This window comes from Cryptomeria japonica, chromosome 5 (genome assembly GCF_030272615.1).
Source record: "Cryptomeria japonica chromosome 5, Sugi_1.0, whole genome shotgun sequence".
Taxonomy (NCBI): domain Eukaryota; kingdom Viridiplantae; phylum Streptophyta; class Pinopsida; order Cupressales; family Cupressaceae; genus Cryptomeria; species Cryptomeria japonica.
Genome location: NC_081409.1, coordinates 572,627,560 through 572,646,525, shown reverse-complemented (window position 1 = coordinate 572,646,525; position 18,966 = coordinate 572,627,560). Strand labels below are relative to the sequence as shown.

General features: G+C 36.9%; 1 protein-coding gene across 1 annotated transcript; it reads right to left on the bottom strand.

Moving 5' to 3' along the window:
• Nucleotides 1-1,523: 1,523 nt before the first annotated feature.
• LOC131065085 (calcium-dependent protein kinase 1-like) lies at nucleotides 1,524-1,976 on the bottom strand. The gene has a single exon (XM_059220724.1). It carries the CDS (start codon nucleotides 1,974-1,976, stop codon nucleotides 1,524-1,526), a length of 453 nt encoding a protein of 150 aa, XP_059076707.1.
• Nucleotides 1,977-18,966: the final 16,990 nt, after the last annotated feature.

The following is an 18,966-nucleotide window of genomic DNA, read 5'->3' as shown; positions in this document are numbered from 1 at the left end:
GGAAAGAATGGAACACACACCCCTAAACATAAAGGGAAATAGATTTGTCTTTTAAAATGTTAATCTAAAACCATCCCCAAAACTTGCAAGACCAGTGACTTGTTCATTGGGCAATAGAGTCACAGACAGAACTACAAATATGAATCATAGATGCAAATTTGTTTTCCTTAAACAAGATATTCATGCACCAATACCTGATATTAATGCACTATTTGATTCATTCACAAATTTATCAAATCTGGAAATACATTTCATCATTTATGACTGACTATAGAATTTAAAACCTTCCTTGAAGGATACCTACAAACAGTCACACAATCTCCTTGAGATGACAAATTTCATCCTCCTTGAGGATTGAATTCATAATAATGAAAAAACATATCACAGAGACAATATCATGGGAAATTTACTCATGCCTGACACAAGTAAGACCTGCAACTAAAACCACATTCACAGCACTGCCTTGCAATCTCTATACCCTGAAACAAACCCAAAAGCAATTACAAATTTGGGTCATGATATTCAGAAAGTGGAAGCATAAAATCTGGAGCCATTCTCCAAATTTCTGGAACCTTTACAACTGAGAAGAATGGGGAATAAAAAGAGGAGGGAAGAAAAACAAATTCACAACTGAAAATTGCCAAGTGTCTCTCCTCTCTAACTAAATTTTGTTCCCATGGAAACTGCTTCTAAAATATCTCACATTTGTCCAAATTAACTTCATAATTGAATTCCTCGCTTTGAGAGCTTTCCAAAAATATATAACACTTTATATCTTGGCCAAAAATTGAATCCTGGGCGAATTAATTCCCCAATGTGCTCAAACATTTAAATTTTTCATTTATTAATATAGTCTAAACTATATAATAAACAATTTTAAATTTAAATTTTTGCCTCCATTTGTGCTCTAACATCTTGCCACGTGGTAGGGTCTGATTGGCTGATGGGGTCTATTGGGCACCACCTGGGATGACACCTCATCTTCTGCCACTTGGCTGCCACGTTATCGCCACTGGGCTGCTTACTCGTATGCCACGTCATCGCCACTGGGTGCCACCTCACTGAGACCCGCCTGCTGGACCGCTGACTGTACCGACACATGGACGACTCTCGTTCACTTTCGCTATTTTGCTGGTTTAACTCACGTGCATCTTCCTTTCGCAAAATAGCGCAAGCCGTTGATCTCTCTCGAACCTGCTCACTCGTTAACCCGACCTTCGTTTGCAAAATTTTGCTTGTTTGCCTCGGGAAGCATGCCTGCATGGGGTCCATTTTGTCTTGGTCCAATCAACTCCTCCATTGCCTTGGGAAGCGTGCTCACGTATGGCCCCACCTTGGGCGCCCATGGGCACCATCTGTCAAAAACCTTCAAGGTTTAGACATTATACTACTGTGCGTTTTTGCATATAAATACTAAAAGCTCCCAGTGCACAGCCAATGTGGGATAATGCGATTAAGCCTGGGACTTCATTTTTTGCTTTCCCTGAGTGCTTTCATGGTGATTTTTTTTATTTGCTTGGCATTCAAAAGTCTTTCTTCTCAACCATGTCAATAGCCTCTACACCTTCTTGGTTATCTTTCCTCATCATTGCTGCAAATTCATCATAGTTGATTCGTCCATCATTGTCTGTGTCCACTTCAACTATAATATCCTTTATGGTCTCCTCGTTACCCATTCCATATTTTATTAGCGCTTGCTCTAGCTCTTCTTTTGTAATGTACCCACTGTTGTCTTTGTCGAAGTACCGAAAGGCTATATACAAATGATCTTCTTTTTCAATCCTGTTCATGTTAAGCGTGGTTGTGATAAACTCAAGATAATCGATGGTTCCATTCGCATCTACATCTGCAGATTCCATCAATTGTTCAACTTCAGAGTCAGAGATTCTCGAGCCTTGTCTTGCAAGACCAATCTTCAATTCTTTAGGCATTATTGTGCCACTGTTATCGGTATCCATACTTCCCAGCAAAGGCATCGCCTAGGAACCTTCTGCAACCTCATAAAGAATTTGCCCCTTGTGAATTATTTCCAACGCCCTCTCCAGACACCAGTCAAATGCTACATGAAGGAGGGAAGACTTGACAAATTATTTGCTTGAAATATTTTGAATGCCTCCTAAACTCCACGCAGCTCACCACTTAAACTCCACGCAGGGGAAACACTCAAAGCTCGGCTACACTCCATAGCCACACTGCAGGGATGCGGTTTGCATTGTCTTCTCCTTCCATGCAAGGGATTTACATTGGTGTTTGCATTGAAGAAATTCATACTGCCTTTCCTTCACCAGACCATGCAAGGGGGGTGTTGGACAATGCATTTGGTTTACACATGGAGGACTGGCTTGGTTGTGAAGTCTAGTTTACACCACACTTTTCTTCAAAAGGCATATCCCTTCCTCCAGGTCTGTACGTGTCTCGATTGAATGAAGAGAACTGCTACCATACTTGAAGTTGCTACCGGTAGCACCATCTGAATGTGTCCTTTCTGTTGGCTCGATAAATACCACACCATAATCACTAGAACTTTTTTCAAACCAAGAATTTCCTTGACTTGGAATGGAGCCAATTTGAAGTGGAATAGAAAGAGGATGCTCGTTACTTCAAGAAGCTGGCTAAAAATTCCAGTAAGAAGCTCTTTGCCATACACATGAACATGAACCAGCAAACCCAGAAGTAAGAAGCAAAGGTGCATACAGGTAATGAACAACGAGGTTCAAAAGATGGAACATATACCCCAATGATGCTCCAAGCTCTTCCACTGAATCTGAATGTGGATTAATTCCTTGCGGTAAATGAACACCACAAATTTGATGATAATCACTGCTTAAACCTCTATTTGTTCCCTCTCCATCATGCACTTTGCAAAGAAGAAACACCTTTTCAAGTTGCTTTATTGCCATGGATTGTGCCTGCAAAAGATCTAACCGTACTGTTGTATGTGCCAAGTTTTGGGCACGAATCTCATCCGGATAGAACTCACCTAGCTTTTCCACCATATTTCTTTCCAACATATCAGAGGCGTCTGCAAGTAAGGTCTCTCTGGAATGGAATTCATTAGTTTTCTCCTCAAGCTTTAATTTTTCTTTCATAAGTTGATCTTGGTCAAAACGAAGCAGCTCTTTAAGAAGTACAAGTTTTTTCAGCATGAAGCTGCATCCATCTCCATTGGTCACTTGCTTTATCCTTAGCCTTAAGCTTTTCATCCAATCTTTTATTCAAGGAAATATGTTTGCGTTTCAATGCATTAACCAATTTATACTTATCATTCAACCTCGAATTCACACAAGGTGCACAAACTGAAGGGAGATTTACATTCTCACAGATGCCACAAGTGCTTGCTTTCCTTGCCATTACATCCACGCAGGGACAAGAATTTACTAAGTTTTGAAAGCTGGCTGCTTTAATTTATTTATAACTTCAAACATGCCTGTGTAGAAGAAGAAGATTAACTGTTGTTTGCTTTATAATTTTCGATCTGCACCCCCTTTCTTCACTATGTGGACAGCAAAATCTCCTACAAACTACTTTGGCCGCCACGCTGCCTTGGAGGTCTATTTGGGGGTACGTGAGGAGAAGGAGATTAATGCAATTTGCCATTGTTTAAATGTTTTTACTGATCTCTTTTCTCAAACCACACACAACAAGGAGAATGGGAAGACCACATAGAGCTCTTGGTTTTGATCTACCATTGCATTTTAATGGAAATCTTCATGTAAATACTCTCCTCAATCTAGCACACTCAAATTTAATCCATAATATAGGAGAGTATTTCATGCTTGCACTTGCACTATGCTTCAATAAACTTTGGTTCTGAAACGTTTCTCTAATTTCCTTCAAACCTCTCTGATAGAGATTTTGCATACTTGTATATATCTGTCCCTGGGAGATTGCATACCATTACATTCGCTGAAAGAAGTCGAAGCATTTGAATAATGATGTTGGTGATGCGAAGGCCAAGGCATGGGAAAATGCATTGCCATGAAACAAGAACAGTTCGCCACAAAAAAAAAATAAAAAAATAATGCATAAGCATGAGCCAGGTCGGGCCCCAAAGTGGGTCCGACTAAAAAAAAATTCGTTTTCAAGCAACTGGCCTCTAGAATGCTTCACGGACCTTAAACATACCTCTGTAAATGATCGGCACCATTTTCAGATCATAAAATTGCATTTTACATCCTTCAGGCAATTACGCCACAATTTTCGCATTTAATCGCGACGACGTAATTTTCAAACCTGTCAAAACACCTTTCTGGAGCTCACCATCTGACAGGCATGTACTTTGATATACAAGGATGACATCTACCAAACGGTTTCTCAAGATGAGTCCCGAGCGAAGAGATATTAATTTCCGAAAATGGCCAATTGGCTTTGTCGACACTGCGGACCTGATGAAGTCAATGTTCTGGCAACACATGACGCCTTTCTCAAAAATATCAAACGACCTCCGTAGGCTCTCAAATTCAGAAGACAGGTACCTTTAAGTACATATTAAATCTTTGAATTCTCAGTTCGATTACCAGACTGACAGGATGCAAATGGCATGCACACAAAAATGGCTACATTAACTGATCTAACACTGGAATGCGGGTAACTGGATTTGATGGCAAAATGAGCTCTTTTGAAAACCGATCAAACGGATTGGTAGAGCTTTAAAATTTGAAATGTAGCTCATCATTTATACCAACATCAGCCCGGAACAAACATTAGGGCATAACGCTTACTGAGGCAACTTTTACACTTATGCGAAACAGGGCTCCGACTAGCTATCGAAACAGAGACTTGCCAAAACACACAAACTGCAAACGGAATCGGCTTCAAAAACTGAGCAAATGGATTCATTAAGACTTGAAAATTTGCAAGCTCACTCACATTTATGCATAAAATTGAATCCACTTTGGATTTCTTCATGATGATCAATAGGGCAAAAGATGTAATCGCTCAAAGTAGACTACTCAATAAAATCTGCATTTGTGCCTAAAATGCACTTCCAGCTCACCCCTCAAAACGGGTACCTCATAAACTTATCCAAATTGAATTCTGAAAGTTGCACATCACTGAATAGGCCAAATGAAAGGTGTGGGACATGAATCTCGAGCCTTACCCTCTGAAAATCAACCAGCTTCATTTTACCCCCTTACTAACTAGGCCATTCAAACTGACTTATTTTAATCATTCGGAAATGCCGGGAAATTTTTTGAAATGGGCCTATAAACTTGACTCAGTTTTAATTAGTCCCAACAGATCCAACAAAGGTCAAAGAAATCATTGATATGCAACCACCATCAACACTCAAGCAACTAAGGGGATTACAAGGAAGATTGCAGTCTATAAGAAGGTTCATAGCACAACTGGCAGATAAATGTCACCCATTTTAATATTTACTTAGAAAAGGAGTCACCTTCAAATGGACAAATCAATGCCAAGAAGTTTTTCAAGCTTTAAAGGATTATCTTTTGACTACTCCAGTATCAGTTCCACCCACTCTAGGCAAGTCTTTATTACTATATATATCAGAAACAAACTCATCTTTGGGAGCCCTTTTGGCACAACATGATGATCAAGGAAAAGAAATAGAAATATACTATATAAGTAGAACCCTTATTGGATACGAGCTTAATTACACTCCCATAGAACGAGCATGTCTAGCAGTGATCTTCACATCTCAAAATCGTAGACGCTATATGTTGAGTCACAAAGTTCAACTCATAGCACACTTTGATCCTATCCAATATCTGTTGAGCAGAGAAAACATTTCAGTAATATCACTTTTGAGTAGATTCCAAGAATGTAGAACAAGGCAGCAAATGCCATGGCTACAATAGGGCCTCTCCTAGACATGCCTAATAATGAAACTCAGTTCAAGATCATTTTAGAATAATTAATGGTACCAACATATGAGATTCCCTCATCAGAATATGTGTGTGTAATTGTGGGTCCTGAATCCCCTTGGTATAATGAGATATACACATACTTATGTAATCAATATATGTCTCCTAATCTGTCAAGAAATCAAAAGAAGACTCTCATTTATCAAGCATCTAGACATACCATTATTGCTGACACATTGTATAGAAAGATCCTTGATGGAACACTTCTTCGATACCTTAATTTTGAAAAAGTGAAACTTGCCTTAAAAGAGGTACACGATGGAATTTGCAGTGCGCATTCAAGTAGCCCTACATTAGCAAAGAAGTTACTAAGAACTGGATACTATTGGCCTACAATGGAAAATGATGCCTACAAATATGTACAGAAATGTAGACAATGTCAAGTGCAGGGGGACCTCATTCATGCATTAGCATAGGATCTCCAACCTATCATATCACCATGATCATTTTCACAGTGGGGTTTAGATCTTGTTGGTAAAGTCAATCCCACTTCATCCAATGGGTACAAATTCATGTTAATGGCTATCGAGTATTTTACCAAATGGGTTGAGGCAATCCCTCTAACATACACCACTGGTAAGCAGATAGAAAAATTCATGCTTAACTACATCATCTGTCGGTACGGGATTCCAATGTGTATAGTGATCAACAATGGACGTCCATTTAAGAATCAAGAAATGAGAGAATTGTGTGAATAATTCTAGATACAACATAGTGTAGAGGAAACAAACAAAATAATATTCAAGATCCTGAATAAAGTTGTCACTGATGTAGGATAGGACTGACATCTCCAATTAAATCTCGCTCTTTGGGCTTATAGAACAGGGGTATGCACACCTATAGGAGAAACACCTTATTCATTGGTCTATGGTATAGAAGAAATTAAATACCCATTGAAATAGAACTACCTTCTTTAAGAGTATCCTTAAAACAGTTCATATGAGAGGAAGACTATCGGGTCGAAAGATTGCAAGAGCTTGAAATGCTCGATGAAAAGTGACAAATTACTTTAAATCACTTGCAAGGCTACCAAAATAGATTAAGGAGTTACAATAAGTGAGTAAGACCAAGGAATTTTGAAGGAGGAGATCTAGTTCTCAAGTGGAACCAAATGAACCTAGCAAAGCGTGAAAAGCCAGGAAAGTTTGAACCTAACTGGCTAGGTCCTTTCGTCAAAACAAGGGTCATAGGAAACAAAGAATATAACTTGGCTACTATGGAGGGAGATCCACTTCTTGACCCTATGAAAAACATGCACCTTACAAGATACTGATGACAATTGACACTCATCTGGTGAATACCATTGCATGGATAATGGATTAGGACTATCATTGATGGCAAATCTCCTTGGAAATTCTATCTAGTAGTTATGGATTTTGGTAACCGGTAGAGGAAGTCGTCCTGTAATCTGTCACTAGTATTTTAGGATAAGCAGAGCACTTTTGGTCTGGAATCTTTGCTGTGATTTTAATGGATAGATTCATTCATGGGATGATAGGGCTGACATGTAGAAATCATTTAGACGTCATTTGGTTGATCCACATATGTTTTAGAGATCCAGTCTAAGCCGACACCCAGTTACACGTTACATTGCATATTATGGATGGACAACTTGATGAATGTTTTATTTTGTGATTGTGAATATATTGACTAATGTAGAAGATATTTTTGGTGATGATATGAGCAAGCACTGATTGAGAAACCTATTTTGGTGCAGTTTCACATGTGCATCCTTGATCCAGTAGCCGACAGAAGCAGAACAGGGTAGAGTTGCAGAAGTGTTATAGTCAAACTTTTTACACTTAACCGAAAATCATCCATGTTGGTATTTTGGTATGGTTTTGTCATTGATGTCAACACCTACTTTGGAGATCTAGCAACATTCACTGGCAAGCAAGTAAACTGTGCAATAGTTAGTGGTATATGGTTCATCGGCAAGATATATTGTTCACCGGTACCTAGAATGATATGGAAGACACTTGGTAATGTTGAAGACATCGTGTGGACACTTTGTTTTGAAGAATTAATCATTGGTATATTCATATTTGCATATTTGCTTTTACCAGCAAATAGGTCCAAGATATCTAGGGTTACACCGGTAGGTTTATCTTTTCCAGATCGGCATGGCATGCTATGGAGATGATTTATTATTGTTGTAAATGCATTGAGCCGACATGTTTAATCAGTTTTTGCATCAGATATTATATTGTTTGTAAAATGTTTTATTGTAATATCTTGTAGAGCCGACCTACTAAAATTGGTCTTAGGGTATGGTATAAATGTACGATCTTATTTGTAAGATCAAGTGTGGAATGTAAAAAAGAATTAAGTGAAGGTATATGCGAGATCAAGCAGGGATATACACGAAGACATCATTTGAAGGTGAAGTTAGGTTTTTGTAAAAGCATATCAGCATTACACCGGTACTGAATCCAACATATGAAGATGCTATTTTGTGCAGTACATTCTTATTGGATTTAACCATCCAATTGTAGTCAGTGTGACTCCCATTTTGTGATTGAGCAGTAAGCTCTAGGTTGTTAGCCTTTCTGCATGTGCAGACCCCATTTATGTACAATTACTATCTATAGTAGTATCATCTGATTGTGGGTAAGGTTTCCCACCGTGGTTTTTCCCCTTACAAGGTTTCCACGTACAAATATTGGTGTCATGTGTTGTGGATGACTTTATGTTTATGTTTCATGCATTAATCCTTACCGGTATAGCAATTTACTATTAACACTGTCTACCGACATACTTAACTGGTTTATCGGTATTAAGCATTAAGTCGGTTAATTAATTTTTGGTTTGAATTTATTAGACAACTGATTCAAAACTGAATGAAGGAGATTCCATAGTCAAAATTGCAAAACTTGAAAGCTTCCGAGTCAGGTATGAACATCTGAAAATGGAAGAAGATGAAAGGATTTCTGCTTTTATGGAAAGAGTAAATGAAATTGTTTTGGATATTAAATGTTGTGGAGGAACCTTGAGTGAGGATGAAATTGTTTCAAAAATATTAAGAGGTTTGCCACCGGCATATAAAATGAAGGTTACTGCTATAAATTAGTTGAGAACAATGCCTAATACATCAGTAACTAGGGATACATTGATTGGAAAACTTTCAGCCTTTGAAATTGAGGAATTTGGTCATGTTGCTACTATAAGAACTGATTTGGCCTTTAAAGCATCAACATCATCTGCTCCATCATTTGATAAATCAGATTGGAGAGCCTTTTATGCAAGAGAACTTGAAGAATCTAGAAAGGAGAATGAAGAGCTTGAAGAACTTGAAGCACTATTTGCAAGGAAAATGCCAAAAGGTCCAATTGGAAGTAAGTATGAAGGTAAAGCACCCTTTAAATTTTTTAACTACAATAAGATTGGTCATATGGCTTCAAGATGCCCTGATAGACATGATAGACTAAGAGAAGAAGCTAGAAGAACATACAAGCCTAATCCTGAATATCAGTGATACAGATTTAAAAAGAACAAAGATAAATCTTGTTACATTGCTGATGAAGGTGTGGCAGATGATTCTGATGAGGATCCAACAGACAACAGATGGGTTTTTGTTGCTATAACAGAAGATCAACCGACACCTACTGCTCAACCAGTAGAACAAGCCCTAGCAGCTAAAGTTGAAACAAAGGATGAATGGATTATTGACTCAAGATGCTCACATCATATGACTGGAGACAAAGGTAAATTCATGAACTTTCAAGAATACAATGGAGGTTCAGTAAGATTTGGAGATGACAAAGCCTGTTCAATCAAAGGTAAGGGTTCAATATCTCTTGATGGTAAGCATAACACTGACAATGTCTACTATGTTGAAGGATTAAAGCATAATCTTTTAAGTGTTGGTCAATTAGTTGAGAAGGGATTTCAGTTACAATTTAAAAATGGAAAATGCAAAATCATGAATAGAACTGGTTTGGAAATTACAACCGGTAATCAGACTAGAGGCAATATCTTTCATTTGAATAATAGTGAAAAGGTGTGCTTAATTGTACATATAGATGAAAGTTGGTTATGGCATAAGAGACTATGTCATGTAAACTTTGATTGCATGGTAAAAATCAATACTTCTAAGGCAGTTAGAGATCTACCTAAAATTGTGAAACCTCAAAATACAATTTGTAAGGAATGTCAATTTGGAAAACAAGTTAGAGCTAGTTTCAAAAGTATTCCAGAAAAATCCAATAATTCTCTTGATTTAATTCACACTGATTTATGTGGTCCAGCTAGAACTAGAAGCTTACAAGGTGATAGATATTTCATGATAATTATTGATGATTATTCTAGAATGTGTTGGGTTACTTTTCTCAGAGAGAAATCAGAAGAACTTGGAAAGTTCAAACTATTCAAAGCAATGGTTGAAAATGAAACTGGTAAAAAAATCAAATGTTTAAGATCAGATCAAGGAGGAGAATTCACATCTAAGGACTTTAATACATTCTATGAAGTGAATGGAATCAGAAGATAGTTATCAGCACCTCAGACACCACAACAAAATGGAGTTGTTGAAAGGAAAAACAAAACTATCTTGGATGTAGCTAGACGTATGTTATAAGAAGCAAATCTACCACATGTGTATTGGAGAGAAGCAGTTAGCACTACTGTCTATACATTCAACAAAGTTCACATCAAAGGTGAAACCGGTAAGACCCCTCATGAACTATGGTTTGGTAATACTCCTACTCTTAAGTATTTCATAATTTTTGGAAGTAAATGTTATATTAGAAGAGATGAGTATATTGGCAAATTTGATCCTAGAAGTGATGAAGGAATATTTCTTGGTTATTCATCTAAGAGCAAGGCATATATATGTTTTCATAAAAGATTGTAGAAAATTGTTGAGAGTACAAATGTAAAGATTGATGAACAATTCAGAGGAACTTCAAGATATATAGACTCTGAACCAACAATAGAAATTGTGACGAATGAACCTATACTGAATCCACCGGTACAGAATGAAGATCCAGTTACCCTGGTATCATCAGAAGATTCCACAATAATTGAAGAACAACAACAAACTAAGACACCCCGGTATGTAAGATTGAATCATTCTGAAGATCAGATAATTGGAAACAAATTTAAAAGAGTTATGACAAGAGGAAGATTGACAAATGAAGAGGTATGTCTTATTTCTCAAATTGAACCATCATCTATCAACGAGGCATGCGAAGATAAATTTTGGATTAAAGCTATGGAAGAAGAATTAGGACAAATTGAGAAAAATAATACTTGGACATTAGTTCCCTGGCCTAAAGATAAAAATGTAATTGGAACCAAATGGGTATTTAGAAATAAACTTGATGAAGATGGTAAGGTTGTCAGAAATAAAGCAAGACTAGTGTGTAAGGGATATTCTTAGAAAGAAGGAGTTGATTACAATGAAACCTTTGCACCAGTAGCCAGAATTGAGGCAGTTAGATTATTCTTGGCTTTTGCAGCTTACAAGGACTACAAAGTTTATCAAATGGACACTAAATGTGCATTTTTGAATGGAGATCTTGAAGAAGAAGTATATATTGAACAACCTGATGGATTTTCTTTGATAGATGACAATGATATGGTTTGTAGGTTAAGAAAAGCTCTATATGGATTGAAACAAGCCCCAAGAGCTTGGTATGCAAGGTTGGATAAGTATCTTTTGAAGATTGGTTTTACTAAAGGAAATGCAGATAGCAATTTATATTACAAAATAACTAATGATGACATCTTGATTATTGAAGTATTTGTTGATGATATAATCTTTGGAGGAGAAGATGGATTATGTAAGGAATTTTCTCTTGAAATGCAGCAAGAATTTGAAATGTCTATAATTGGAGAAATAAAATTCTTTTTAGGTTTGCAGATTTCTCAGACTGATAAAGGTATATTTTTGAGTCAATCCAAGTACTTGAAAGAATTACTAAAGAAATTTGGGATGGAGAACTCTAAACCGGTAAGTACCCCTATGACTACAAATGACAAATTATCTCAAAGGGATGAATCTACACTTGTTAATCCAACTAGATACAAATCTATGATAGGAGGCTTACTGTATTTGACACAAACCAGGCCTGATATTATGAATCCAATATGTATTGTTTCTAGATTTCAGAGTAATCCTAGGGAAAATCATGAATCAGCAGTAAAAAGGATTTTCCAGTACTTACAAGGCACAACAAATCTTGGATTATGGTATCCTAAAGATGAAAATTTTGATCTATGTGCATACATAGATGCAAATTGGGCAGGAGATGTAGATGATAGAAAAAGCACCACTGGAGGAGCATTCTTTCTTGGAAAGAGATTAGTTTCTTGGTTGAGTAAGAAACAGAGTTGTACATCTTTATCAACAATAGAATCAGAATATGTTGTAGTAGCAACTAACTATACACAGGTATTGTGGCTTAAGCAAATGTTGAAAGACATAAAGGTAAAATGCAAGGAACCCATTACTATATACTGTGATAACACTGCAACAATTGATATATCTAAGAATCTAGTATTACATTCTAAAACAAAACATGTTTCTATCAAACTGAATTTTCTAAGGGAAAAAGTTGAAGAAAAGGAGATAAAACTAGTTTAAGTGAATACTAAAGAACAACTTGCAGATATTTTCACAAAACCTTTGCCTAAGGAGACTTTTGAGTATCTTAGAGATTAGCTTGGAGTCATACCACCACCGGTAGAGACTTAGACAGTTGATGATTGTCATCAATCGGCAGAATTAAAAAGACAAATCTTTTATTCCGATATTTGATGAGGAAGCTACTTCTCAGGGGGAGTAGTTGGTATTTTGTATGAACATGACTTTTGTGACTTTGGCATTTGATGTCAAAGGGGGAGAGATATCTATGGAAAAACATGTTTAAGGAGGGATTGGTATTGAAAATAAATCTTTGGATAAACACATGTTACTCCCAAGGGGAGAAATGGAGATTGTTGGTTTTTGTATTTGGCATTTCTATTTTGGCACTTTGATGGTTTTTCCATCTTGTGTTGCCATCAATGCCAAAGGGGGAGATTGTTGGTATTCTGGTATGGTTTTGTCATTGATGTCAACACCTACTTTGGAGATCCAACAACATTCATCGGCAAGCAAGTAAACTGTGCAATAGTTATTGGTATATGGTTCACCGGCAGGATATATTGTTCACAAATGCCTGGAATGATATGGAAGACACTTGGTAATGTCAAAGACATCATGTGGATACTTTGTTTTGAAGAATTAATCATTGGTATATTCATTTTTGCATATTTTCTTTTACCGGCAAATAGGTCCAGGTTATCTAGGGTTACACCGACAGGTTTATCTTTTCCAGATCATCATGGCACGCTATGGAGATGATTTATTATTGTTGTAAATGCATTGAGCCGACATGTTTAATCGGTTATTGCATCAGATATTATATTGTTTGTAAAATGTTTTACTGTAATATCTTGTAGAGCCGACCTACTAAAATTGGTCTTAGGGTATGGCATAAATGTAAGATCTTATTTGTAAGATCAAGTGTGGAATGTAAAAAAGAATTAAGTGAAGGTATATGCGAGATCAAGAAGGGATATACATGAAGACATCATTTGAAGGTGAAGTTAGGTTTTTGTAAAAGCATATCAGCATTACACCAATATTGAATCCAGCATATGAAGATGCTATTTTGTGCAGTACATTCTTATTGGATTTAACCATCCAATTGTAGTCAGTGTGACTCCCATTTTGTGATTGAGTAGTGAGCTCTAGGTTGTTGGCCTTTTTGCATGTGCAGACCCCATTTATGTACACTTACTATCTATAGTAGTATCATCTGATTGTGGGTAAGGTTTCCCACCATGGTTTTTCCCCTTATAGGGTTTCCACGTACAAATATTGGTGTCATGTGTTGTGGATGACTTTATGTTTATGTTTCATGCATTAATCCTTACCAGTGTAGCAATTTACTATTAACACTATCTACCGGCATACTTAACTGGTTTACCGGTATTAAGCATTAAGTTGGTTAATTAGTTTTTGGCTTGAATTTATTAGACAACTGATTCACCCCCCCCCCTCTCAGTTGTCTCCGGGACCTAACAATCCAGACATAATTTGAGTAGTGAGCTCTAGGCAGTGTGCCTTAATGCATGTGCATTCCCCTTTTGTAATATTTATGTACTCTTGATCATAGTATATGGATATATTGGGTTTCAATCCCATTGTGATTTTTTGCTTTTTGGGTTTCCATGTAAAAATTATGGTGTTATGATTTTGTGGTTGATTATCTTGTGTTTTTGCATTTTACTTTCTTTCATTTGTTTCCAGTGGTCAGAGAATAAGTTTGAAAATTTATTTACCGCTAGAACATTGATTCACCCCCCCTTTCTTAGTGTTCTTTGATTCCAACAATTGACATCAGAGCCTAGTTCCTCTGAGGAAGCCTAACCACTTGAGGAAGGTCCAAGAGATTGAAACAACGGATTCCGGTTTGCAAAGGCAACTTTGTGTGGCACTTGAGGATCTTGATGCAACAAGAAATGAAATAAGTTCCTTAAAGAAAATTTTGAATGCAGTTGAAGATTTCATTAAAGATTTGAAAGAACAAGTCAACACTTCAAGAGATGAGAGGAAAGAGTTGATGGACAAGATAAAGGAGAAAGAAGAACAAAGCATGGAAAATTAGTTTAAAGCTGATGAATGTGATAAGCTTGTTAGAGATAATGTTGTATTGAAGAATGAGATGCAATCTATTTTGATGAAGCTGACTAAGGAGATTGAAGACCGGAAGAATAATGAATAAAATTTGACTGAATCATTGAAATACAGATCAGATGAATGCTTCAAACTCACATATGAGAATGATCAGTTAAAGCTTGAGTTGACACAATGAAGGAATTATGGACAAGAACTTGAAAGACATATTGTTTCCCTAAGAGATGAACTTGCTACTGCAAATGAATAGAACGACAAATTCAATGCTAGCTCAACAAGGATTGATGAGATGCTGGAAAGTCAGAGACATGGAAAAGACATGCGAGGACTCAGAATTGAGAAAGAAGAATCCTTCGGTAAGACAACCTAATGCTCACAAGTTCAATGGTAAATGTTTTGTTTGCAATAATTTTGGTCATATGGCAAGTCAACGTAGAAATAGAATCAATCAAAATAAGACATCATTCACTGGTCAATGTTACAATTGCAATAAGTATGGTCATAAGTCAATTGAATGTAGAAGTCTCAAGAATGTCAGATGCCATGCTTGTAGTAGATTTGGACATATGGCTAGTCAATGTATATATAGAGGAAATCAAAGCCATAATAGGGCTATTCAGAAGAACAATGTTGTTTTTTGTGCATGAAACAAAACTGATCACATCGTAAAGTATTGCAAAACAAGAATATAAACAAGAATGCTTTGGTAGAAAAGAACAAAGCTAATGAAAAAGGCAAGGCAAAGGTAGGATAGATCAGGAATAAGCATGAGAATATGTGGGTTAGAAAAGATGAATCCATGGCATCCAATGGATTTGCACCTGAATCTGGTGCAAGATCTTCATCCAATAACTAAGGAATTTGGCCATAGGGGGTGGCATCCTTATGCAAAATCTTGCAGAAACCCCTAAATATATCTATGATCGATCAAGGTTGATTGCATATGCTTGGAGATGATTATCCAGAATTCATCATACCGATCTTGGAATCTGGTGGAATGGATTATGCTGTACAAGACATCTGGTTGAGCTTTACAGTTGCATTTATTTCAACTTAAAGTTAAGGTTTGTAAAGTTAAAAAGTGTGAAGTGTGAATCATTTCTCACATTGTGAGTGAAGAGTTGAAGCTACAGAGCAAGGTGAACTAGATTTCAAGGTGATCAGAAGGCTTGAAGTGATCGAATAAGAAGATCTTGTGCTTCTGACAGAAGAAAAAGGTATTTATTGAAGCGTGTTCATCCTTTAAACCCTACATTTATTGAAGTGGCATCTTCTTCTGTCAATAATCCTTTGGTAGTAGAAATTTATGAGTGAGAAAGGCCACAATTCAAAAGACATCCATTTAAGTCTGTTGAGGATGATCCTAATGGTGCTTTTTTGTCTGTGCCATACAGAGTTTTGCATGTTGATGATGTTAGGGCATACATTCACTACACAATTTAGGAAACTAGAAGTAAAGATATCTTGACCTTGTATACTGAGCACACAATGGATGAATTTGGAAATCCCAAACTAGAATATGCACAGTTACAAAAGAAGGGTTTCACGTAGTTTGTTCATTTTCTGACATTCGATGAAGTTGAATGGGTAAGATACATTTTGAGCCATGTCCATGATGAATTCATATTACTGGGTAGACCCTACAAGATAACCAAGCATTACATTCATGCAGTCACATGTCTACACTAAACTAGTGGAAAACCTAATTTGAGGAAGGTAACAAACCCAAGCATCATAAAGCTAATCGATGCTCAATATGACAGTAGGTCAATGATGATTGATGATATCTTAGAGAAGGATGTTAAATTTGCATCAATGATTATTGGGTACAAAGTTTGTTAGTCTGGCAAATTGAATTCACTCTCCGGTATTGCAATATATGCAGTATGACATATGCATAGTTCATCTTGAAGAGCTCTTGAGCAATCTGAAGAAAATCAAAACAGACACGAAGAATATTTTCAAATTTGGTTCATTGATTGTTTGTCTAGCACTGTACTTCATGAATAAAACCCTCAGGACAGGTAGGGTCTAATGGTCATATGACTTACCGGTTAGCCACTCAGATCAAACAAAGTCTGTAAATATTGGGAAATAAAGAGAATCTGACAGTTGTCCTATGGAGTTTCTTCAGAATCTTCCAAGGCAGAATGAAGAATAGGGAAAGGATCCCTAAGGAATTAGTAGACAAATATGCAATTACTATCTGTTTCATGGTTGACAAGGACCAGTACCACATGGAGGAAATAGAGTCAAGGAAAGTATGGATAATGCGAATGGGCTATGATGTTGTTTCTCAAACCCTTGAAAGCCATGCTCAACATCTTTTGAGAAAACCGGTTGACCCTCAAGAAGAAAAATTTGGCACATTCAAGGAAAAAGGTATGGAATTGTATAAGAAGTTCACTCAGCCCGAAAGAAAAAGAAAAGTAACAAAAATGGTAGAGGCAGTGGCTAAATAGATGGGCTTTACTAGAGAATATATCAAGAAAGCTAAGGAGAAGAAAGCTTAGTTGGAAGCAAAGATGGAATCAAAGAAGCCCAAGACTAAACCAGTTCCCTCCAAGTCAAAATCTAAGGAGACTAAGTCTTCCCCTACACTGATGAAGCCATCAATAGGTCAAAGCTCATCCAGAAGAGGAGTATTGAAGAAGAAGCATAAGCCAAAATAACTTATGTCATTGTATCTCCTATTGCATCTAAGACAAAGTCAGATGAGGAAACCAAGAAAGCAAAGAAGAAAGGAGAATTTGTTAGAGTAATTAGGAAAGTGCAGTCTAGTTGTGATCAACCAAGCAAAAAGACAAAATCAAAACCTTCTCTAACCAGTAGGCCTAAAAGAGGAAGAAGGATAAGGATAGAGCTTGATGAAAGTCTTGAATCTAGCAAGGTGGAAGGTAAATATACCAGTGTTCCCCCATTGACTACAAAATAATTGACTGATGAAATAGTTTGGTGCAGGAGCACATATGAAGCACGTATGAAGACCTATGGAGACATGGTGCACTAGGGTCACTGATAGGACCTCATGGATAATCAATGAGAAATGAAGTAAAAAAGGCCTTTAAGGTCTTAAAACAATGTAATCATGGCCATTAGAGACAATAAATGCAATGAAATGTAATAGAAAGGTCAAAAAGTGTAAAATTGTCAAAATTGGCAATTAGAACTAGAAAGGGCTAAAATTGGGTTTTGAAGGGTAGAATAGGTTTATGAGGAATAAAATCATGTAATAATGTTTAAAAAGGTCATTTAAGGACCATTTGGGTTGGGTAGGATGATTAGTTTCCAAAGTATCAAGTTGACAAATGAAATTGTCAATCTTGACAACTTTTGAGCAACTTTGCAAAAAAGGGTAGTTATGGGTAGTTACAAGATGGATTTAGGTCTTAGAGGCCCAAATAAATTATTAAAGGGTGATAACTGATTAAAACATGGGGAATGTACATGATTTTTTAAGTTTGATCAATAAAACTTGTATTTTGTTGCACTTTTCCTACCATTTTCATGGTGATAGTCAAATCCTTATTGATTTTAATGCATTTGATGTTTGTATTTTGAAAGTTTATTGGTTGGGGGCGATAAAGGAATTATATAACTTTGTTTTGGGGGTAATGGCATTTGATTTGGTGTTCATTTGATAAAGATAACAAAGTTTTAGTGAAAACTATCATAACCCTGAACTAGGGTATTCTGTGACCTTGCAAATGTGATAACTTTTTGTTTTATTGATTAACCAAACCTCATTTTGGGCAGAGATGAGGCCAATGATGTATTATACATTTCCAAGGTGTGTGCAGGGTTCCATGAAGGAGATGGCACGTGCATGCAAGAGGTTTTTATGACTGTTGCAGTCACAAGGGTAGTTTGACTATCACAGTCAAGTGAAGAAGGCTTTGTTTGTTATGGCAGAGCATGTTAAGGCCAGGAGGGATTAGGGGAGTGTTGAAGGGTGTGTTGAAAACCCTTTCCAAGTGTTTGTGAAAGTGGAGTTCCCAAATAAGGGCTTAAACCGGTGGTTTTCCCAGAGATAGCAGTAGATTGTCATAATAAGGACAGTATGAGACAAGGAGGAGTATTTGCCAAGTCCGGTTGGTTTTGAGGATGCTATGGGTTGTGAATAGACCTTAGATGTTTTTGAAAATTCCTTGAGTGTTGAAAGTGGTGTATATAATTGTTTGGGTGACCATCTTAAGGGGTGATTAGTTGACTGTCAACAATGATAGGACAGTGATAAGTCTTTTGCCTTGTGGTCCTAAGTTGGAGTTTGGTTGGGTTTGTAATGCTTCAAATGCAATATGGGAAGAGTCTACCTGGTGTTAGGGTATGGAGAGGCTTAAGATTCAAGTGTTTATCCTTGAGTAGGGTCCAAAGGACTGAGTAGGCTACCAA

What these genes read in the sequence shown, in the direction of transcription:
- LOC131065085 (XM_059220724.1), bottom strand. Translation starts at nt 1,976, where the DNA reads ATGCCTTTGCTGGGAAGTATGGATACCGATAACAGTGGCACAATAATG.